The following is a 22,954-nucleotide window of genomic DNA, read 5'->3' on the forward strand; positions in this document are numbered from 1 at the left end:
CATTTCTGTAAAAGCAGTTGCAACCTGTGTATTTCAGTTTAAAATGACGGCCTCTGTTTATATTTCGAATTACCAAATCCACATTTTGAATCAACCGTGTTTCTGTACTTGTGTTGCATTTCTAATATTTTTAAAAGCACTTCAGCTACACTTTGGATAGGAAAAAAGGGTATCATTGATTATCAGAGGGCAAACAGATCTCTGACATTTTTAGAAAGTGTTGCTTAAGATGAATGATTTTTGAGGATGATAAGCGGATCTTTTTTTATATGCATGAATTATGTTGATTAGTTTTTCACACCCTTAAATAGGTTCAATCCTTTCAGGATCCAAGCAGGAAAACAGAAATTGTTTGCACTGTTTGTATGTCGATGTCATAACAGTAAGACACCAAGGTAGGTTCATTTATAAGACAGGATCAACTCAAACTATAGTTAACTGTATCTTTTCAGACTATTACAAAAATTGAGCGTATTAAAACAGCGGCAGGATGGGGCACCAACTTCAGACTCAAGAGTGTGTATTCAAGGTGACAAAAATCATGCCAGTCCTGTTACGAATGAGTCTCGCTGAGGTTTTTTGTTTGACAAAGCAAAGGACACCCAGGATAGAAGGGATATATGAAATTATCTGTTGTGTGTTGGAGGTTGTATTTTTCCACAGAGGAAATAGATCATTACCACCCCTAATACTATGCGTTCTACTTAATTAAAACATCAAGAATGGTTTTCCAGGTCTGTTGGCTCCTGGAGGATGGGCCAAATATTTCAGACATCACAAACTGTGCACGAAGGCCTTCTTCTTAATATCAGATATTTCAGTGAGCAGCTGAGAGCATGGACACTTGTCAAGTATTCTATAAAAAACAAGAACATCTGAGAGGGACGATAAAGAAGAACACAATTTTACTTTATGTAAAAGTACCAAAATTACAATTTGAAAGTACTTAATAGCAAACCAATAATTAAGAGATCTTGACTCTTGACATTCTTGATAAGAATGTGGTGAATTTGAAATGTTTGATACCTGTATTGCACCAGAACCAGCAAGTTCTGTTTTTCAGTCAGGCGGCAGAATTTGATCTTGATCTCGATTCAACCGCTGAACTTCTTCAACACTGCAAAAAAAAAAAAAAGGATGAAAAAAGGTTTGGACTCCCCTCCCTCCTTGCTCGCTGTCGGGAGCTATTTCTATGACTCTCACATGAAACGCTTCTGACGTTAAACACCTGTTAACTTTTATGTCTTGTGAGAGGAGTGGCTGAATGGGAAAACATTATATGCAGTGCCAGTCAGACTGGCTAAATCCCCAGTAGAGGAAAGACCACTCCCATCGCAAGAAAGGCAGGAGCTGGAGTGAGCGACCCCCCCCCATCCCCTCTGCCTGTGAGGGTCCCCTCTGCACAGGTCTGAAGTTACCCCTTTCCAAGCGGAGCTGTGAGAAGCGACCGTCTCCCTGCTGGCCTCTGCTGCATCTCCTGAACCTGCGACTCAGCAGACCAGCTCAGTCACTGGGAAAAGTGTGGAGACATGAGGTTTGCACTTTATCTATTTTTTTTTTTTTTTGACCCAAACTTCTAGAGGTTGGAGGTGAAGTGAGAACTCAATCCAGGAGCATCAATCCAAATGTAATTTTTTTTTAAACAATTATTTGTTAAATAAACTAGTTCATCCTCTCAGCGAGTTCAGCCGACGTTTAACACCTATATTTTCTCCATGTTTTGAGTTTTACCACCTCAGTTGCACTTGTTAGCAGACTTAACAAGAAATACAACTGAGACGACAGGCAATGGCATTCAAAGAATGGCATTCAATAGAAATGACGTTATCAATATTACTACAACTATTACAACTAATAAAAATCCATCCATCTTATGCCCCTTATCCTGCATTCAGGGTCTCGGGGGATGCTGGAGCCTATCCCAGCTGTCATCGGGCGAGAGGCAAGGTACACGCTGGACCGGTCCCCAGTCAATCGCAGGGCCACATATACAGACAAACCACCATTCACTCACTCATTCGGGGCAATTTTCCCAAATTAACCTGCATGTTTTTGGACTGTGGTAGGAAACCGGAGATCCCGGAGAACACGGGGAGAACATGCAAACTCCACACAGAAAGGTCCCCTTGTCGGAATCGAACCAGGGTACTTCGTGCTGTGAGGCCGAAGCGCTAACCGCTGCATTTCGGCAGAAGACTCGTCTTCTGTAATCATTTTTTTTTACAGAATCAGAAAAAGCCCCTAAAAACAGAAGCATAAATTAGTTTGAAAAAGATAAGATTTATGGCTCGTCTTCATTGATGGCATACACAGTGTTTGTGGTACTTTTTTCATCTAGAAATCTCTGAAATGTTCGGGGAAAAACAAGCGACCCGGTGAAGTTTGATGAACTTGCACCGTAACTTATAGTGAACTATAAGGTTTGACATTTTAGATATTGCTAAAAGGCTTTTAAAATTCAACAATTTTCTAACAAGGTAAAAAAAAAATTCAAGTGAGCAGCATAGGGAAAAACACAGCATGTTGCCAGATTTATCCTGTATCACTTTATATCTTCACAGTTCGGGATGTGAAGTCCCTGCTTACTTCAATTAAGTCTTCCATCTCATGACTTAAGTTTACTGTCTATAAATCAGCTTAATAAGACCTCAGTTGCCACAAAAACCCATTAAGAGAAATTTAAACACCATTTTGGACGACAATGCAAATGGCCAAAATAAAACGGCGGCTCTAGCCGCCCTCTGATGGCATCGGTTTCTGAAAGGAGAGCTGTTTTTCTGCCAGAGCCGGTGGGCTAATATTTTTAAGACTTGGATTGCAGAACCAGGAAATACCTGAGAGTTATACCTTTCAGGAATAAAAATTTAGCGATCTGCAGGAATGATTGGAAAACTTCACAGGGCCATTTCTGAGAACTTTCTGTAGCTTCTCTCCTTCCTCCAGTGGTAAGTTCAGGTGCAACTATTATGGCTCACTAATAGTAATACATAAAACAGTTGCATTTTGGGCCAGGAGTGTTATTTAGCCAGGTAACTAAAATTACAGCTGGACTGGTGGGAAAGACCAACAGTAATCAGACACTGAGTAACGTTTATTAGGCCTGCAGTCATTGATTATTATTTATGTGTAAGACGATCATTTTTATTTTTTGCATTTAATAAGAAGCAATAAAAGTCATGTTTCGTGTGGCTGCATGAGTGCTTTAGTGCAAATTTTTTTTTCAGTGCAATTTCCTTGTTGTCTTTGGGCTATCTCTTGTCAACTTATGTCATTCAATGAGAATGGTTTTGCGAATTCCAAGGCAAGACTTAGCTGATGTCTTAATGATTTTAGGTGATATTCTGGGTATTCCTTTATGACATTGCTTACACACATATAGGTTATGTCATTTAAGAAATGCAATTTGTGTTTAGAGATATTTCTCCATCTTTGGAAAGTGATCGAAAGTCTTTTGACGCTTAGGTAATTTAATAAAAAGGTTTTGATAAATTCTGAAGCAGGTCCCACACACACACACACACACACACACACACACACACACACACACACACACACACACACACACACACACACACACACACACACACACGTTTTAGATTACAATATTCAGAATACAATAAAGAAAGGGTAAAATCCTAAATTTCTCAAGACAACAGAAAAAAAAATCTAGCTTTTCTTGTTTTTGTGCATTTTTATAATCTCATTATCTTCCTGTTTTTTTTCAGATTTTGGTGGCATTGCCTTTCAATGTTTCAATGAAAAAAAGATCAGTGACATTCAAAGTTAAATGTTAGATTCTTTTTAATGTGTTGCGCTGTTGGTTCTGTAGATAAAGTTAAAATATAGATGTTAAAAATAATTTAGATGGTCTTGTCAAGAAATGTATCTCTGTCATCAAGCTGCTTCTGATAGGATATTTAGTTAATTAAGTAATCCAACTTTTCCAAATGATGACCAAAGGGCTGGGACCACACACAAATATCAAATTATTAACAAGAATAGTTTTGATTATATGTACGCAAAACCGCACACTTTCCCCAGTCCTTACACCGCCTCCTGCTGTCTTATAAAAGCATTAAATGTAACGTTGTCAGATTTGGCCCTTTTTTGATAGAACTAATTGCTGTTAATTGCTCAAAATACAATGTTCCCCATTTCCAGCTAATTTAGTCTTATTCTATTCTAATGGTTTTTATGTTGCCGAGTTTTAGGTTATTACCTGCTTATTTTCAAGCTGTTTGTTACTGTTTTGTTGTTCATTTTGAAACAATTGCACATAGATTTTGGCAAAGGGTTAGATAATTTATTGTGACTTTCCATATAATTCTTAAGTCATTTATTTTATGTAATGTCTTACAGTTCCTAAATGAAGACTAATTGGCAATTTCTTCACAGAAATACTCCATTTTGAAAACATTGACATGAATTTACTGAAAGAAGGGTTAAAAGAATTTTAAATGACGCATTCCATTGATCAACATTAAAAAAAAAATCTTTCATGCAGAACAACAATGTGATAAGCAGGATTTAATGTGACTTATTTGCCTCACAAGAAATAAAAACTATTACATTTACTTACAAGTATTTGAGATCGCTAACACCAAGATATTCTGTAAAACACAAAATTCAAATATTGTTTTTCTGTGACTAACACTGTTGACAGAGATAATAAACACTACGCATATGTATAAAAAAAAAAAAGTTTTAAAAAAGTAAAGAGGGGAGCACCTCCCATCATTCACAGAATGAATATACAATAATAAAATTCACAATGGCAGGTGGTCACTTTAATGTGATTTCTATGTTTCTAGTGTGTCGATTTACCATCTGATAACACTAGTCGAGTCTGTGGCGGTGCGATGGTCTCAGCGGACTCCCTGACACTATCAGGCCTCTTGACTGAGTGACAGCTAATTTCTCCTCACCCTCTTTATCTAAAAGCGCAACCCGACAAAACATTAGGCCTTTGATTGGTCCGGACTATTCGGGTTCAGTGGGCATTACTATATAAACAATGGAATGATGAAGTCTGATCCAAACCAGATGGGTGTAGTGCAGTAGAAGGTATTCTGAGGGATTCCTCCGCAGATCCTCAGGTTTAGACCCTACCACCACAGAAAAGTGTTTAATACTATCCAGAGCTTTTCAAGATCTTTAGTCAATGAAGCACAAATTTGTGTATACATATATATGTCTGTGTGTGTGTGTGTGTGTGCAGGCTTCCTGATCCCCAACAACACAACTGCACAGGTCTCACTTGAATATGGAGTGCACAAAAAAAAACACTGCTGGGGCAAACCAGTCCACCGCTGTCAGAGATTTCAGCGTTTGGCTCTCTTAGAAGGGGGCTCCTCTGATTTCTGTCCTCCCCGCGTTCGCACAGCAGGAGGGCTGGCCTCCCGTTTGCGGCCCCCCTTTACCACCGCTGCCTGGCCCCTGGTCCCACTGCAGGAGGGAAACAGGGAGCATGTGTCAGCGCGTTTGTCCAAGTGTCATGTTTACCTGCTGTATAAATTTGTCTTTGTTAATATAAGAGTTATTCACAGAAACTTGTAACAAATAACAGAGACGCCTGTATCAAATTTAAATGCAGAGTTTTCCTTGCTCCACCTTCCGGATGAAAGAGAGTCAGCAGGAGACTGATTTTGAATTTATGGGATTTAATGTAAAATGCCTCAAAGCTGCTGAGTCTTCCAGTAATTACACAGGTGGTACAAAAAAAGACTCTTTTACTTTTGAAAATATCAGATCATTCTCTCTAGACAAATTTTCTGTGGTGAAAATATTATTAATTTATTTCAATATTAGCAATGAAATTATTTACAATTCTGGTATTTAAACCTTGAGGAAAAATGCAAGCATAGTGATATATATGCTTGCATTACCTTCAGTTGTCAGTGTCAATAACCATTAAATAATACAAGTTCTTATATTCATGTCAGATTCATATGGAACAGCATTCTCATATCTTGTTTTTTCAGATGTTTCACACATTCCCTCACAACAGACTGGACCACATAAGATGATTTGTAATTTAGGATCAAACAGCTCAGCAGCAATTTTGGGGATTGTGGAAAATTTCAATGTAATGTTCTCTCTCACAGCAGATGGACCACAGTCTAGATTTTGGATTCCCATTAAGCTTGTTCATTCTGATGAACTTCAGTGAGACAAACTCACCGTGTGCCAGTTGTGGTCTCTTCTTTACCGTTCTGTCGACTTGCCCGGGTGGAGGGTTTACTTGGCTTTTTTCTGAGAGGCAATAAAAAGAAAACATGAAATGAACAGGTGATGCTTTTGTGATCTCCACTGCTGGAGGCAACAGTGCTGATGACTGCTTGGTGCTAATATCCAATGCTAACGCAAGGGGTTCCCTTAAAGCAAAGGGTTCCCACATCATCACAGGATTTGCATGGCTGATGATGAAGAGTATTGAGTAGCTTTGTAGAGGGTTCACATTCTTGCATAGATATCACTTTCTAGGACTTTTCCAGTACATTAACATTTGCCAAAGTGGACATGAGACCCTTAGACCTTTTGTCACCCAAACAAGCTGACACATTTTCAACAAAAAATGAACAGTACAGACTGACCTCTGCGTTTTCCCACATATATTACCGCCATGTTTAAGGTGGCACGGACTCCAATCCAACAATCCCTTGCTGATTTTTCACAAATGTCTTGCAAATGTACTTGTTATTTCATCCTGAGTTAAACACCATTTCAATAAGATTTGTAAGTGATCTTTGCTTCTTGGATATTAAAAATGGTCAACTTTTTGTGAGTTATATATATTTTATGATAGTAATTCAAGTCTTGGATTACCGATTACTAAACCTTTCAGTGTTAATAATTTGGGGGAACTACATTCTTGAGTGCTGATATATTATTAATTATAGTAGAAACATGGCCGTCTTTCACTTTTGCCCTTTAGTAGGTACATTACTTTTGATCAGAGAGGGCCAGTAACCAGTCGGTTTGTCATCCTTGCACCTACTGTGCACCAGATGCTGTCTAAAAGAAGGAGTTTTGTATGAAACTGATGCATTAGATTACCTCTCTGCCTCTAGGCGAGATGCTGAGCGTGTAGTGGCTCTAGTTGATGCTTCATTACCATCTTCCTCTTCCTCATTCTTCGGCATATTCTCTTCTGCCGGTTTGTCTTTTTTACCTGTCAAATAAAGGACACATACAGATACTGATACTAGTTTGGCTGGAATGGTTTGAATTATTTCAGACATAAAGCAATAAAGTAAGCGTTTCACCCTTAAAAAAACATTTTCTTTATCCATCATGTTTTGTTTTGAAGCGAAGCGCTGAATTGGGGAGATACCAGACAGAGACAGGTCTGCCTTCCCTCAAATAAAATGGAACTGAATAGCATCTCTAATGTGGTCCTCCAAATGCCAAAAAATACAACAGTTTAACTCAATAGTTTGTGTCTACTTGCTAAAATATTGGACTGGTTACTCAAAAAATTCAGATTATAATGTAAGCAATTTCATGACAAAACTGAACTACACCCTCCACCATCAATATAAAATAATTGAGCTGTGGCTTATCTTGAATAACAGGCCCTGATTACTGAAAAGTCTATTTTGTTGTTTTTTTTTGGTTGCTTTTTTTAAACCAGCTTTTGGCACTTTGTGGTTCCCAAGGTAAAATCCATACAATTCCATTATAGCTGAGAAAAGGCAGACATCGATATGGCTGATTTTTCAGAGGACACAATATACAAAGAAGGAGGTTTAAAAAAAAATAAAAAAATAAAAAAAATAAAACTCTGGGAAGAAAAGTGATTCGGGATGAGGTGTTCCTTTACAATGTTTGCAAAAGGGATTACTTTTGTGACATTATATGATATTTGAAAGTGCCAACCTATATCATCTTGAGAAACCAAAGCCTTTGGAGGTCTTCCTCTCCGGGCGGGTTTCTTAGGGGTCTCTTGGGGGTCCCCCTGCTTTTGTTGTTCCTCCTTCTAAGAAGATTAAAAAAAACAGTCTTTTGGTACAATATTGAGTTTGAAAAACACAAGGAGTCCAGTAGTGGGACAAAGACGGTGGTTAAACAAACAAAAAGACTATTCTTAAAATGCTGAAAGCCATTTCAATGACAGCAGAGCAAAAACTATTACAAACTTACAATAAGAATAAAAACAAACCTACTTTTTCTCCTTCCTTTCCGTTTGGCTGGGACCCTGCGGGACTGCCTGAAAAAGGTAGATTCAAGATGACAATTTTTTAAAACAAGGTATACATCAAAGTGATAAAGTTCTGTGAAGAGTATTCTCCGAAAATTAAAATGATGGACTCCACAAGAGTGACATGTGACAACTGGTCACATGTCACCATTGCAAGTGTTTTCTTGTGTTTAGATCTCTTGGCTTTATCAAAGACTGAAGACAGATTAGCTCCAATGCCTTTTGTGACATGGCAATATAACCTTTATAACGCAACCAAGTAATCCTGTTTTGTGATTCAGACCTTACGTCACATTTTTCAAGATACATAAAAAAACTGTTTGTGTATGGTGTGTGTTGGTATTGTCAGTTTGTAATTTACTTTGCTTAAGCTGGTCAATGTCTTGTTTCACCACCTCTTGAGTCAGGGTTCCCTGTGGAGCAATAATGAATACACATGAAGTATGCTGTACTATTAAAAACAATACACTAGTTAATATAAATGAAGACATATTGAGTGTAAAAATCGATGTAAAATCATCAGCACAAAGTCATAAAGGGAAACAAATACAAAATACAGTGAGGAGTGACAACTTATAGAGAGCACATGAAAGTGAAATCTTACCTCCACAGATTCTTTCACCTCCTCTGAATTCTTTTCCAGTGGTGGTTTACCTGAGATAAGGAAAAAGGGTGACTAAAAGTTTATATACAAAAATTTTACATCTCAAATAAAAGCAAGGCTGCAAGTGGGATGAAGCAATGCTTCATCAATGCTTCTGAGCAATGTTCTCTCATTTTACCCTTAGACCACTGTCTGTTAGAAATTTTATTTTTTAGTATTTACACAACACATTATTGCCTTGTAAAGGCCTACTTTCAAAATCATGAAGAAATGTATAGTGTAAATTTCAAATTACTCACTGTTTAAACATTAGCTAAATTCAACATTCACCATTAAATACAACAAGCAAAAGAAGAGCAAATAAAGTCTGAGTAAACTAAAATCGTTGCTTTAACAGACTCGGTAGTTATGAATTCTTTGATCTGACAAAACGCAAAAAACAGGATTTTGGAACTTCTTTTTGAATTCCAATTGGGCTTGCCAAGTTATTGTTCCATACCTCTCTCACACACTATTAGTAAAAACAAAATAATATTGGCAGGCCAAAATTAGCTGGTCAAGTGTAGCTATCACATTTGTAAAAAGGGAAGAAGCCTGAGAGGGCAAGTGATGCTGCCTGTATTTCTAAATAATTTCTTACCTGTGTCAGTATTTTCTTTGTCAACACATGCTGCATTTTCATTGTCCTTTTCAGGATCTGGCAGGTTGGCTTGACAGATCTCTGGCCTGCGTTCTTCTTTGGATTTCTATAGGTTGTGTAAGAAAATATAAAAGAATTATTACACAAGAATACATAACATCAATAATCCTGAGGTAAGAGGCAACTATACAATTAATCAAAATCTAATGAAGTCACATTGACAGAAACATGCAGGGTCATGTACCTCTTCTTTCTCAGCTGATTTCCCTGCAGAGGTTTTAACTGCCTGGTCTTCATCTTTGCTCCTGTTATCTGATGAAAAGAGAAAAAAGACAATGGTAAAAAAAAAAAAGGGGGGGGGGGGCTAAGAAAACAGTGACATTTTTTAAACACATGATTTTCCATTTTATGTAGTCACTTATATCTACAATACATATATGGTAAGGCTCCTCAAACTTTGATCAATGCAAAATGTTCTTTATATGATAATTATAAACCTTTTTCAGACCCTGTTACCACTTCAAATTTTACATTTATATCACATTTTGAAAGTGCACACCCTTATCGTTTTGGAGAGCCACTGCCTTTGGCGGTCTTCCTCTTCGGCCAGGTTTTTTAGGCGTCATCTCCTGGTCCCCCTGCTTTTGTTTCTCCTTCTGAGAATCATAAAAGGAAATAAATAAATACAGGGAGGAGTGACAACTTACAGAGAGCACACAGCAGTAAAATCATACCTGCATAGATTCTTCCACCTCCTCTGACCTCTTTCTTTTAAGTTGTGGTTTACCTGAGATGGGAATAGGGACGGCTAGAACAATTCAAATACAACTGCTTTTTATGTAAATTCTGAAAATTCTACATTTTAGATGAAAACAGACCAGAGTCTGCATTTTCACGTCCTGCACGTCCTGCATTTTCATTGTCCTCTGGAGCAGTAGCTGGCGGATTGGCTGGGCAGATATCTAACCTGCTCTCTTCTTTGGAACTCTTCAAGTGTTGGAATAATATAAGAAAAATTACAAAATAACTTGTTCATAATGCACATAATACATTTGTCTGTGATAATTCAATATTACCACGATAAGAGAAAACCATTGAATATATTGTAATATCATAGTCATATTGACAGAAACATGCAGGGTGATGATGTACCTCTTCTTTCACTGCTGGGGTTTTATCTGCTTTCTCGTCATCCTTACTTTGGTTATCTAGTGTATTGAAAAATAAGCAATGGTTAAAATAATAATAATAATAAAAAAACAGTAAAGGCTTTTTTTAAATATGATTTTCAATTTCAATTGATCATCCACTTCTACAGTACTGAGTCAGGCTACTCACACTTTGAAAACTGCAAAATGTTTATAAGACACTAATTATAGTCCTTTCTCAGACCCTGATATCGTCTGAGTTGCCATTTTACACTTAACACTTACAACACATTTGAAAGTGCCAACCTGAATTATTTAGAGGAGCCACTGCCTTTGGAGGTCTTCCTCTCCGGCCAGGTTTTTTAGGGGTCATCTCTTGGTCTCCCTGCTTTTGTCCTTCTTCCTTCTGAGAACATTAGAAGAAAAAAAACAGTCTTTTTTGGTACAGCATTACATTCAGAAAAATAAGAGTGCAGTAATGGGGAAAAACAGAGCAGTAAAACATGTAACAGGCAAGAATAAGAATAAGAACAACTTTATTTATCCTGAACAGTATTTTTACTGAGCAGAGCAAAATAATAATCCACTTATTTTAGACCAACAATTAAATAAATGTTTTTCCCCTACTTTCATCACCTTCTGTCCATTTGGCTGGGATCCTGCTGGACAACCTGAAAAGGTGTATTTATGATTAGCAATTTTTTGAAGCAAGACATTGCCCAAAGTGTTTTGTGAAGATATCAGCAAAAATAAAATGATGGATTCCATAAGAGTGACATGTGACAACTGGTCACATGTCACCATTACAAGTGTTTTCCTGTGTTTAGATCTCTTGCCTTTATCAAAGACTGAAGACAGATTAGGTCCAATTCCTTTTGTTACCATGCCAATATTACCTATATAATGCAACCAAGTAATCCTATTTCGTGATTCAGACCTTATGTCAATTTTTTCAAGATACAGAAAAACCTTTTTGTGTATGGTATGTGTTGGTTATTGTCGGTTTGTAATTTACTTTGTTTAAGCTGGTCAATGTCTTGTTTCACCTCCTCTCTAGTCAGGGTTCCCTGTGGAGCATTAATGAATACACATAAAGTATGCTGTACGATTAAAAACAATATACTAGTTGATACAAATAGACATCTTTAGTCTTACGAAGTAAAATCGTCAGCACAGACCAATAAAGGGAAACAAATAAATACAGGGAGGAAAGACAAAATAAAGAGCACAGGACAGTAAAATCTTACCTCCACAGATTCTTCAACTCCCTCTGACCTCTTTCTTTTCATTAGCGGTTTACCTGTGACGGGGAAATAGGGTGAGTGAAAAAATTCAAATACACCTATGTGCTTTAAAAACAAGACTCACTCTGAAAATGTTCTTTTTTAAGTGAAATCAAGGCTGCAAGTTAGATGGAATAATGTTTAAAACAACATACCGGTACTGTGTGACAAACATTGGTTCACTGTAGTTTTGCATTGTGAATTATGTTTTGTAAAAGATCACAATCTATTTTTACAGACCACTGTCTACTTTAAATTATATTTTCGACCATTAGACCATCTTTTGACCATTTGACCATTTATATTATTGACATTATTGCCTGATAAATTTTAAAATTCATGCTTTATCGTTAATGATGCCACCTGAATTTCTAAATGACTTCTTTCCTGTATCAGTGTTACCTTTTCCAGCACATCCGGCATTTTCATTGTCCTCTTGAACAGAAGCTGGAACATTGGCTTGGTAGATCTCCAACCTACTTTCCTCTTTGGATTTCTATAGGTTGTGGAAGAAGATGACAAAAATGTTGTCATTTTACAATGTGTCTATTATAATGTGGACATTCCCATGATAAGATGCAAAAGCACAAGTAATTATAATCTCATAAAGTCACATTGACAGAAACATGCAGGGTCATGATGTACCTCTTCTTTATCTGCTGATTTCCCTCCCGAGGTTTTATCTGCCTTCTCTTCATCTTTACTCCAGTTATCTGATGTATAGAAAAAATAGTCAATGGAAAAAAAGTTGTTTTGTTTTTAAAGAAAACAGAAAAGATTTTTGAACATGACTGATGATAGTCAGGCCACTCACACTTTGAACAGTCCCATTTTTTTTCAATTTGATGTTCATGGTCCTTTTTCAGACATTGATATCAACATTTAAGTCACATTTTGAAAGTGCCAACCTTTAACGTTGGGGGGAGCCACCACCTTTGGAGGTCTTCCTCTCCGGCCAGGTTTTTTAGGGGTCAGATCTTGGTCCCCCTGCTTTTTGTTGTCCTTCTTCTGAGAGGATTAAAGAAAGCAGTCTTTTAGTATAGCATATAGTTTGGAAACCTAAAGATAAAAATACAAGGAGGTATAGCAGCAGCTGCAATTTACCCCCGGTGATGGTTCCTGCGGAATTTGTGTTTCTGCGCTGTCACCACCTGCTTATTGGAATCAACAAAATGGCATATTATGACAAATATAGACATCTGTCACCACTCTCATTCAAATATCCTAATTATAGATATTAAAGTCATATGATACGGTCAGTTTGTGTCAGTGAAATTGAATCCCACCAGTATTCCCAGGTTCTGGCACTTCTGCAACAGTTTGACTGGATATCCTTCTTTTACGTCTCCCTCTCCCTCCTGTTTTTTCCTCCTGCATTGCAAAGAAGCATAAAGAGAAATTCGGGCTGTAAATCTGAGTGGAAGTTGATTAATAACATGCAAGAGTTCAAAGAACTGTCAATACCATAAGGTTGTGAAGTGTTATAAAAATGCAGAAACCTTTCTATCTCTAAAATCCAAATTTCAAACATATCAAGGGGAAGTGACTAGTTACCTTTTCTGACAGATCTGACCCTTTCTCAACTTCGTGGCTGTCAGAGCTGGGCACGTCATCTGTTACACAAAATACAGGGTAATTAATTAGTGTTACAAAGTGATTTTTTTTTTAAATAAATGGATGAAAATAAGTGTTCAGAATGTTCATATTGATATGGGTCACAAGAAGTCCCATAAAATTCTTACACACACTTAATCAGTGCTGCTTAATCAGTGCAGCACTAAACTGCTGTGGCAAAAAAAAAGAAAACTCACTGTTTTTTTGTACAGGTTCCGACTGGTTTTCTGTTTTCTGTCCTTCTTCGACCCCGTCTGCCTTATTCAAAGCACTGGGTTCCACCTAAAAATAATTGGTTTGTTACACAGATTAACAGAGGCTGATAATATGAGAAGATGTACCAGGTATCCTGATTTTCCATCCAAGGTGGACAGATGACTGCTTAAAAACACACGCATATGCACACGAGAAAAGGATGAGGGATATTGTAGATTAGCTGAACATCAACGATACAATGTCTGCTGGTGTGAAACCACTGATTATGTCAACAAGACTAGTATGTGAATGTGAACAAAACATTTAGTAATAAGATTTTTTTTTAATTTCATTTTGATATCCTTTATGTTCATTATTGATCCAAATATACCTTAGACCAGACCTGGCCATTTTACAGTGAGGGGGCCCATTTGGCCCTTTGGGCATCCCTGTCCAGATGCCATGAGCTCAATCAGAGCACGAACGAAAAAAACATTCTCCCATTCATGTTATACAAGTGTGTTGATTTACTGTCATCATTGGCCCTCCAAAACACTTATGATTCTCATAAGGCCCCTTGTAAAAATGAATTGCCCTATCGAGTCTAGGACTGTTCATCTGGACTCACCTGTTTTTGACATACTAAAGCATTTTTGGTAACATTTGGGTGCCATGGAGGTCAAAGCTTATGCTGCAGGTTTTATTTTCATGCAAACCAAGTGTAAGCAAGCAAAGATAAATGAAAAACTTACAGTTTGTGGTTCACTACTCTCTGCAGCAGTATTTGGTTCCTCTTGTGTCTCAAGCCTTAATTCCTCTAGTGATGAAGAGAAGTGGAATTATGATACAGGTGCTACTAAAAAAGTGCAAATACTAAATGTATTATAGATGAATACATTTCTTAAAATATACAGTAAAATACACAACGAAACAAAAAACATTTTATGGTCCAAAAAAAACGATTATGACAAAAACCCTTACCGTTACCTGTGCCTGTCTCTGTTGGGCTTTCTTCAGCTGGAATTTCTGCTGTCTATTAATTTAAAAAGAAGAAATTCAGAATGATGAAAATGTTAAGATTGAAATTATTTTGAAATGTGTGGTGTGAGAAAAGAAACCCACCATGGGACACGTTGCTACATCCACAACATCTGGCACAATTTGCTCTGAGGCATGAAAAGATGTTCCAATCAACAGTCACCCAAAAATCACAACATTTTCAGAAAGATTGTTTTCAACTCTTTACCTTGTTGGCTAGACATTTCTGTAACAAGTTCAGCACCACAAGTGTAATAAACAGTCACAGTGCCTTCTTTTGCACCTCCTTCTTCCTCCTTTGTGCCAGAAGCTGAAATGTAGAATATAAATTACGAGTGATACCAAAGGCCACATCGCGAAACAAAGGTTAACAACAGAAATACCAGCATAGGCAACAACATTGTCAAAATACCATCTTTGTTAACGGGTGATGCCAATGACAATTCTTCATCAGGCTGTGTTTCTGTAGCTATTCTTGCTTGTTCTGATTCCTCTGTATTTAAAGGAGTCTGCAATTCATCGAATACAGCATCTGCATCCTGGAAGAGATCAACAGTTTTCCCAAATGAAGTTACTTAATTTTGCGCCGGAGGACGAATAGATCAGATGGATTGTAATTGATACCTGAGAAACCAGACACGCGGAAGTCTCGACATGAGTTACATCCGTTTCACTTTCCTGGGTCTTTGGCTCCTCTGTGAAATGATACAAAGTTGTTGACCAACAAAATCTTTTTTGTGGGAGTAAAACATCCCCTTTGTAAATAGGACTAGCCATATATCTGTATCTATAATATTGTATAACTATGTTATTCTTTTTCACATCAAAAATGTTCATAGAAAAAAATGTCTACATGTTTACCACATTTTCATGTGGTGAAAAAAAAAATCTTTTTTTTCATACTTTTTAATTACATTTTTGACAAACTATCCAACAAAACAACAAAAAAGTTGGGAGGTTATTACCTTATATTTGTAAGTATTTAGCTGGAAATTATCTTTCCTAACTACACTGGTAATACACGCCTGTATTTTTGTCCTTTGTATCTGACATACTACCACTTACCCAGGTAAGTATATGTATTTTCATTTACCTGCTGCGACTGACTGATTGTAGGTATCTTCATCAAGAGGTTCATGAGTTTGTGGAGGAAGCCCTGGTGATGCCCCAGCAGCTGGGAGCGCCGTTTTGGTGACTGAGTGCAAATTTGTGGGAGGCTGCTGCTCTTCTTCAGCAACAGCCGTTTCCATTGGCTCTTGAGTCGATGTTGTAACCTCCTGATCTTTGCTGCTGTCTTGAATAATAAAGCTGGATGATAAAACACTGTCCGGATCCATGGAAAGCAGAGTCAGAGCTGCTTCTTTCATCTTCATATCAGCATCCTGGAGCGTCGTCTCTGGGGTTATAACCTCATGACAGCTCTCCTGTGGAAGTCTTGCATCGGCTGAGGTGCAAACGTCCATGAGAGCCAACAGAGCATCAGCCTCGACTGGAACAGCAGGCACCTCTCCAACTTCAGTCTCTACCTCACCTTCGGAAGGTTCGGGTGTGATGTCGCTTAAAGCATCACAGGTGTCATCCGAGGATGAGGTGGTCACAGTGATGGTGATGGGTTCAGAGTCTGTGCTGATTTCTTGTTTCTTCAACTGATCCTCTAACTCTAGACTTGTAGAAGAAAGTGCAGACTTGGAAATTTCATCCAAATTGTCTTTTTTGTCTTCTGTTGAGTTTTTCTTCTCCTCTTGGCTCGCATCTATTTTCTCTGGGGCTTTATCCTTCTTGTCCATTTTTTTGTTCATAGCCTTATTCTCAGACAAGTTCTGAACAAGGTCTTCAGTGGCTTTCAGCTGTTCCTTCACATTTCCATCTTTTTTCTTCTCTTTTGGTGTATCAGGTTTGCTTGAACCAGGCACACCTTTGTCCTCCAACATCAGAGCTTTCTTGTCTGTCTTTAACAACAACAGTGGAGTTTTGTTGTCCTCTTTAGATTTCATTTTTTCCAAAATTTTCCCTTTCTCTATTGTTTTGACTCTTTTTAAAGCTTTATTAGCCTCATGGCTGGTTTTACTGGTTTTCTGGCTGTCTTGATCGGTCTTAAATTTCTCTTTCTCATTGTCTTTACTGTCAAATTTAAGTTTGGATTTGTCTTCGCAGTGGCTCTTCGATCTTTTCAGGACTTCCTTGAAATGCTTATCTTTCTTTTTGCTGCTCTCTAACCCAAGTTCTACGTCAAACCGATCTGCAGAGGAGAAAGTAGAGTCAGGCCGATGTGGTTGCTTGGTATCACATTTTGCTGGTGTTTTCTCTCCTTTGATTCTATCCTTCTCTTTGTCCTTGTCCTTCTCTCTAATTTTTTCTTTTTCCCTGTCTTTATCCTTCTCTGCTTTGCAAGTTTCCACAGACAGAGCCTTTATTTTCTTGCCAGTTGTATCTTTCAGAAACTCCTCGGCTACACCTTCGAACACAAAAGCCTTTTGCTCTTTTGCACCACCTGTCACTTTCTTCTCACCTTTCATTTTGAGCTTCTTATCTCCTTTTTCTTCAGGGCTAACTTTAAAAGAGGCTCCCTCCTTCTGCTGAGGTCCACCCGCCTGGTGTTCTGATTTTTTTTCCTGCTTTTGTTTCAGCTTGGCACGTTCATCTGACAAACTGCGTTCTTTCTCTTTACGTTCTTTTAAATTAAATTCTTTGCGTGACAATCTGTCAAATTTCCCAACAGAACGTTGCTTGAGGGCTTCTTGGGATCCTTGTTCCAACTCTAAAATGAAGGAGTGTGTCCGGCCTTTGTCACAGAGCTTTTTGGCATCACTGGAATCCTCTGAGATGCTGCCACTTGTCCTTCGGTGTCTCTCATCCAGTGATGTTGCGTCTGAGACAAGTCTAAACTTTGGTTGAGGAGTCTTTGACAATGTCGATTTGACTTCCTAATAGATAATAATAAAAAAAAAAGGTAACAGGTTTAGATACATCACTTAAGAAAATTAACATATCTTTGATTACGATGTGTGTTTTACTCAAGAGGCCTTTCACTTACTCCCTTTTTAGACCCTTCTCCCATGTCCCCTTTTTTCCTGCTAAAAACATCGCCACTTTTCCTACAGGAAAAAATATTATTATTCCAAATAAATGTGAGCATTTAACTATATTGATCAGCAGAAGTATTATTTCATATTACTGATTTTACATTTACCTTGAGTCGAGCTTCCTCTTTCTACTGAGAGCCATTTTTTTCTCCAGAACCTTTTGTTCTTTACGGGCCTCTTTGGCCCTGGGTTTCTCCAGTGCAGCAGAATCACCACTCTTTCGATTTTTCTGATCTGTGTAGGGGGAAAAGACAGTAAGTGATAAGAATATCGAACTCTTCGTCATGTCTTCAACATACACCACTTGACAATTAAGGAAAATTGATAACACATTTGTAGTACATCTATTAGTTACATTATCTGATATAGTCATGAAGAAATAAATGGTTGAATGGAGACAGTGGAAACGAAAATTAAAAGGTTAACTGCCTTTAACTTTACATTCCAGCTTTCTAATTAAGATCCAAAGTTTTCCTTGGCATCAAATGTTGGACATAAAACTGTTCTTTGATTGGGCCACCACATTTAGGGCTTAAAAATGTTTCTACTTCTGCACATGATGCACTAATGTGATTTAATTTTTCAAAGATACATGCCTGAACCATAGGTACAGCAAACGTATCATCCAAATTTAATTTGAAACCACTCAACAATTTAAACACCAAGTGACATTATATCTCACTGAATTTAGCATAAATGTATTATTTCAATTTAGACAATGTAATGCAAAGTTAAAAGACTATACTGATGATGAGAATTGACCTTGTTCTTCAGCCTGGGCTGCTTTCTGTTTACGTTTTTCTTCCATTCGCTCCCGATTTTGTTGCCTTTTGAGCAGCCTTTCCTCTTTGTCTTTTGCCTAAAAAGGAGAAAGTTAAAAGTACAAGAGATAAAGATCGGTGGTTACAATACTGATGAAAAGTTCATGGGTAAATGTTTGTTGAACACAGCCTTTGATTTCCTGCACCAAGATGCATCTCTGCAACTCACTGCAGATCTGCGCCGTTCCTCCACGGTGATTTCATCATCTGAGTCGCTATAGTAACGGGAGTACAAGAAGGGCTTGTGAACATAGGCCTTACGGCGAGGTTTCGGTTCTTTTTCTTCATCTCCTGCTTCTTTCTTTTCTGATCTCTCACCTTGAAGTTAAAAACAGAAATCACACACATACAGAAAATTAGTTGAATGTCTTGATTGTCTTTGGATGACAAATTTAGTGTAAGAATCCATTTTAAAATCAAACTATGCAGCAAAAATCATGCAAGAAAGAAAATAAGAGACCATCGGGTAAAATTTCTCCCTCTTCAGAGGAATCAGACGGCAGCTCTTCATCTTCGCTTTCCTCCTCAAATGATGATAAGTCACTGGTGTGGACAGAGCTCACGGTAATGTCACTCAGGCCTTCTAAGTCAGAGTCCTCCAAGGAATACTCTGTAGGGGAAAGGCACCACAAAATATATAAAAAATGATTACTGCATAAAAAAAACAAAAAAAAAAAAAACAGAAACAAACATTGCAGCAATAAAAAACAAAAGGCACAAACATAGATATTTGGGAACTTTTATCTGGAAGAGGGACTGAATCTAAGACTTCCCGTGATGGATCCAATAATAATCACATAGTTTCCATAATTTAATCTTTGATAAATCAGCACTATCGCTCAACATTTCATTTGAAATAACGTAGGATACCAAAAAATACCAATTACATAAATACTGAGCATGCAACTACAAGAGCACAAGTATCATTCATACATTGACAATGATCGTAAGCTTAAACATTAACCTAACCTGAACAAAATCTTATACCTACACAGGAATTAACACCATAACTGTACCAGAGTCCATACATAATTTCCTGAGTTTAAAAAAATTGAAAATATCACAAAATGGAGATTTCATACACTTCCCCATACATTAATAGGACCCCTCGCTTTACCCCCTTCATCATTTTTTGCAAATAATGTTTTGGTATTTTTATTTAGTTTTACACATTCTATGATCATATATACTTGCTCTATAAATGACTATAAATACAGGTGTACATGTGAAAAAAATCCTGGATTGCAATGCATATTAGTAATAAATCTTTTATTAAATGCAGCAAAGTTTTTTTTTCTTTCTGTTTTTCAAAGATTAGTGGGTACATTTCACAAACAAAGAGCAAATCGCCTTACCTTCTTTTATTCTCTCTCTGGCTTTCTGCTTTGCCTGACAAGTGGATTTCAATACATCTTCATCCTGCTTCTCCTCTGCCACTTTTCCTGTTGTTTTACAGGCAGCTTTGTCATTTTCATCCCCTGTTAGGTCTTGAGGTCTAGCCTCCTCCTCTTCCATTTTTATCTCCTCTGTGAGAGTTTCTTTCCCCTCTTCCATCACATCCTGCGTTTCTTCTGTTTTAACTTCTAATTCATGCCCTTCTGGAGCTAGCTTTGCTTCCTCTCCTTCTTCAAGTATATTACCCTCATTGCTGCTATCTCCTTCCTCATCAAGACTCATGTCTTCATCACCCTCTTCCACAAGAACCATGTTCTCATCTGACAGTTTCTGTCCTTTCTCAGAGCCTGAAATGGCCCTAACACTAGCTTCTTGGTTGAGAGAGGTGATGGTGTCAAGGATGGACATGGCGTCACTGGATACAGGTGCGGGTGGAGTGGATGACGACGCTGTGAACAAAGTGACAAGTCACTGTGAATCCACCGATCGTAAAAGCCTTCACGATTTGCTCATTTGTTGTTTGTAGTACATTCAAGTACTAGTCTTTTCACAAACTGTCCTTGAATTAGTTAATTGCTTCAATGGGCAAATTGTAAGCACAGCTGATCCATTCTGGAGATTTTTCAGCTAATTACTAAAAAAGTCTTAAACTCCAGAAACTGGCTCATACTGTGTATGAACAAGAGTTAAAATGTTATTTAAGCTAACACCAACAGCATACATTAAATTAACATAAGAAAGACAAGGTTTGTGTTAGAAGATTGTGAATTAAAAAACAGAATGACATCAAGCGGATGGTACTAATATTAAAAATGACATAGGATTGATGTAAAAGTCAACCGATCAATTATCATTATCATTAGTGTAACACCTGATTTTTTATTTTTTTTATTTTGAAGCATCTCAGGATAACAATTAATGATTAAATGTCCTCCCTTTTTGATGAATTAATGACTAAAATTATTTTTTCAAAGTTCAATAAATCAACAATGTATAAATGTGTTAGGTAATTGTTATCTTCATGTTGGCCACATTAACACCAAAAATGATTTTTGTGTGGAAAGAGCAGCACTTTATCACAGTCAAGCATCATCAAGACATGACACGCTATCCACCTTGCTCAGGAATCGTGCTGTCTGGTTTGGTCTCAGTTGCAGGTGGTGGGGCCACTGGTTCCTCAGAACAGCTACCAGGTGACAGAAATTCACGGACCACCCTCTCCACCTGTGGCCTGAAGATGTGGTTGATTTTGGGATCCACCACCTGGGCCACAATCCTGTCTACTCCTTGCTCCAGCATCCCAGATCTATGAGGTACAGCTTGCTTTAGTGGTGGGTCACTATTCCACGACATTGCATATTGTAAAGTAGAGGGGATCACAGGAGATAAAGATATTACTTATGACTCACTGTAGTACAAGTTGTCTGATGTTGTTTCTTAGTTGGTTTTTGTTCAAGTGAGGACTCCATGTGTGGTTTGAAAGGTGATTGGACACAAAGTTATCCACCCTTTGCTTCAGGTTCAAATAAGCTGGCTGCAAGAGATGTGAAACCCACTTAGCAAGTATACAAAACAACATATGTGTCCCGTGTGTTAGATTGGATCATTACTGTAACAACAGCTTTAAACTCATTCTACATTAAGAGGCCAATAACATAACAAAACAATGTACACCTAACAAATCCCTAAATAACCTGTTTCGGATGTTCTTTATCTTTAATTCAATTTGAAGAAAAACCAATACAATACCATTAACAATGAAATAGTACAGACTGAGGTGAAAAGGTGAGGTGAAAAGTAGACTTAACTTTAAATATTTTATCAAGCAGGTTGTGGTTAGCTAGCCAATTCAGGGAAACTGCAATGATCTACATGAAATTAAAATTAAAATCGAGTCCAAGCTCCCTAAAACTTGATCTTTCTTACCGAGACAAAGTGAAAACCACCTAAGGAAAATACCCTCGGCAGTTAAGTTACCTTCGTGTCGACGTCTGCGAGGCAGTCCCTCCTGAACTGATCGAACAGCCCCTGTGTTTTCAAGTGACTCACAATCATTGAGACCAGCTGGGGGTCCCCGGGCGGTAACCCAGCCATATTCGAGCGATATGGTTCGGATTTCGGTGGGTTAAAGACGATTCTGACGAACAATCATCGGAATATATCCAACCGGTGTGTTTCTGTTTTGGTCTATGAAGTTCGATGTAGCCTAGACCCGGAACAACAGTACCATTGAGGGGGAAAAAAAACATGTCCTGAACCGGAAGTAAATGACAACCGGCAGCCAAAATACAGCGAATTGGCTGTTAATTGACTACGGGTTAATGATTCACATTTTATTATTTCTCTACTTTATAACTGTTGTAACTTTTGTATCCATCCGCCACGTTTAGTTTTCTGGTGGTATTTTTAACTGCAAATGGATGTTTATCTGCTCCGATCGCGCTTATTTGGAACGTAAGCGTCACATTAGCGTTCTCTAGTGGCATACGTGGTGTACTAGAAACATAAGGTTCGGTTGTGTACGTATTTCTATTGCTTTTGTTTACAGTAATGATCTGGTGTTTGAAAAAAGGATAATATCTCACCGAACGATCAGCTATTTGCATCCCAGTTGTCCAATTATCAGACGTGCTGGAATATATGAAAAAGTCTTACATAAGCTGACTATTGTAGATGGCTGCCGTGTCAGCATATGCGATCAACTGTGTAACACTGATCGACAGAGTTAAACATCATAGTAAGAGAGAAAAATCATCCGATGGCAGCGGTGGGATTCGAACCCACGCCCCCGAAGAGACTGGAGCCTTAATCCAGCGCCTTAGACCGCTCGGCCACGCTACCGTTGCGTTGGCGTCCAAGAAGTTGAGATATTATTACGAAATAACTACCAGTACTGTGATTCGCGGCTTTTTATTATTCGCAGGGTAACTCAA

At 37.9% G+C, this 22,954-nt stretch overlaps 1 protein-coding gene and 1 non-coding gene across 8 annotated transcripts; both read right to left on the bottom strand.

Moving 5' to 3' along the window:
* Positions 1-4,281: 4,281 nt before the first annotated feature.
* bod1l1 (biorientation of chromosomes in cell division 1-like 1) lies at positions 4,282-22,228 on the bottom strand. 7 transcript variants are annotated; one of them, XM_086157948.1, is made up of 40 exons: positions 21,999-22,228; positions 21,431-21,555; positions 21,137-21,327; positions 19,982-20,470; positions 19,087-19,236; positions 18,796-18,944; positions 18,568-18,664; positions 17,913-18,039; positions 17,757-17,817; positions 15,816-17,646; positions 15,347-15,417; positions 15,135-15,261; positions 14,931-15,032; positions 14,807-14,850; positions 14,672-14,717; positions 14,437-14,501; positions 13,687-13,771; positions 13,430-13,488; positions 13,162-13,246; positions 12,980-13,026; positions 12,784-12,883; positions 12,521-12,588; positions 12,278-12,371; positions 11,840-11,892; positions 11,608-11,659; positions 11,220-11,263; positions 10,899-10,998; positions 10,597-10,652; positions 10,323-10,431; positions 10,179-10,231; positions 10,004-10,100; positions 9,689-9,756; positions 9,445-9,550; positions 8,805-8,854; positions 8,562-8,613; positions 8,166-8,209; positions 7,879-7,978; positions 7,057-7,171; positions 6,181-6,252; positions 4,282-5,445 (listed from the first exon to the last, which is right to left on the bottom strand). In XM_086157948.1, exons 1-40 carry the CDS (start codon positions 22,113-22,115, stop codon positions 5,322-5,324), a joined length of 5,625 nt encoding a protein of 1,874 aa, XP_086014074.1. In that variant the 5' UTR covers positions 22,116-22,228; the 3' UTR covers positions 4,282-5,321. The 7 variants fall into 7 exon arrangements, with proteins under 7 accessions (XP_086014074.1, XP_086014072.1, XP_086014075.1 ...); XM_086157946.1 differs by having other exon boundaries at positions 12,980-13,029; XM_086157949.1 differs by having other exon boundaries at positions 11,229-11,263; positions 14,666-14,717.
* A 552-nt stretch (positions 22,229-22,780) lies between these two features.
* Positions 22,781-22,862, bottom strand: trnal-aag (transfer RNA leucine (anticodon AAG)). Its single transcript has one exon. It is a non-coding gene; the product is annotated as a tRNA-Leu (tRNA).
* Between the last annotated feature and the right edge of the window lie 92 nt (positions 22,863-22,954).

The sequence above is a fragment of the Fistularia commersonii genome, chromosome 13, assembly GCF_037954325.1.
Source record: "Fistularia commersonii isolate RoL2024-O1a breed Wild chromosome 13, RoL_Fcom_v1.0, whole genome shotgun sequence".
NCBI classification, from domain to species: Eukaryota; Metazoa; Chordata; class Actinopteri; order Syngnathiformes; family Fistulariidae; genus Fistularia; species Fistularia commersonii.

Bases quoted from the DNA above. Each gene is read 5' to 3' on its own strand.
- bod1l1 (XM_086157944.1), bottom strand. From the start codon at position 22,115: ATGGCTGGGTTACCGCCCGGGGACCCCCAGCTGGTCTCAATGATTGTG. The intron at 12,884-12,979 runs GTAAATTGCAGC...TAATCCTCTCAG, and splicing joins CGCAGGAACCATCACCGGGG to AAGAAGGACAACAAAAAGCA. The intron at 5,446-6,180 runs GTGAGTTTGTCT...TCCCTCCTGCAG, and splicing joins GAGACCACAACTGGCACACG to TGGGACCAGGGGCCAGGCAG.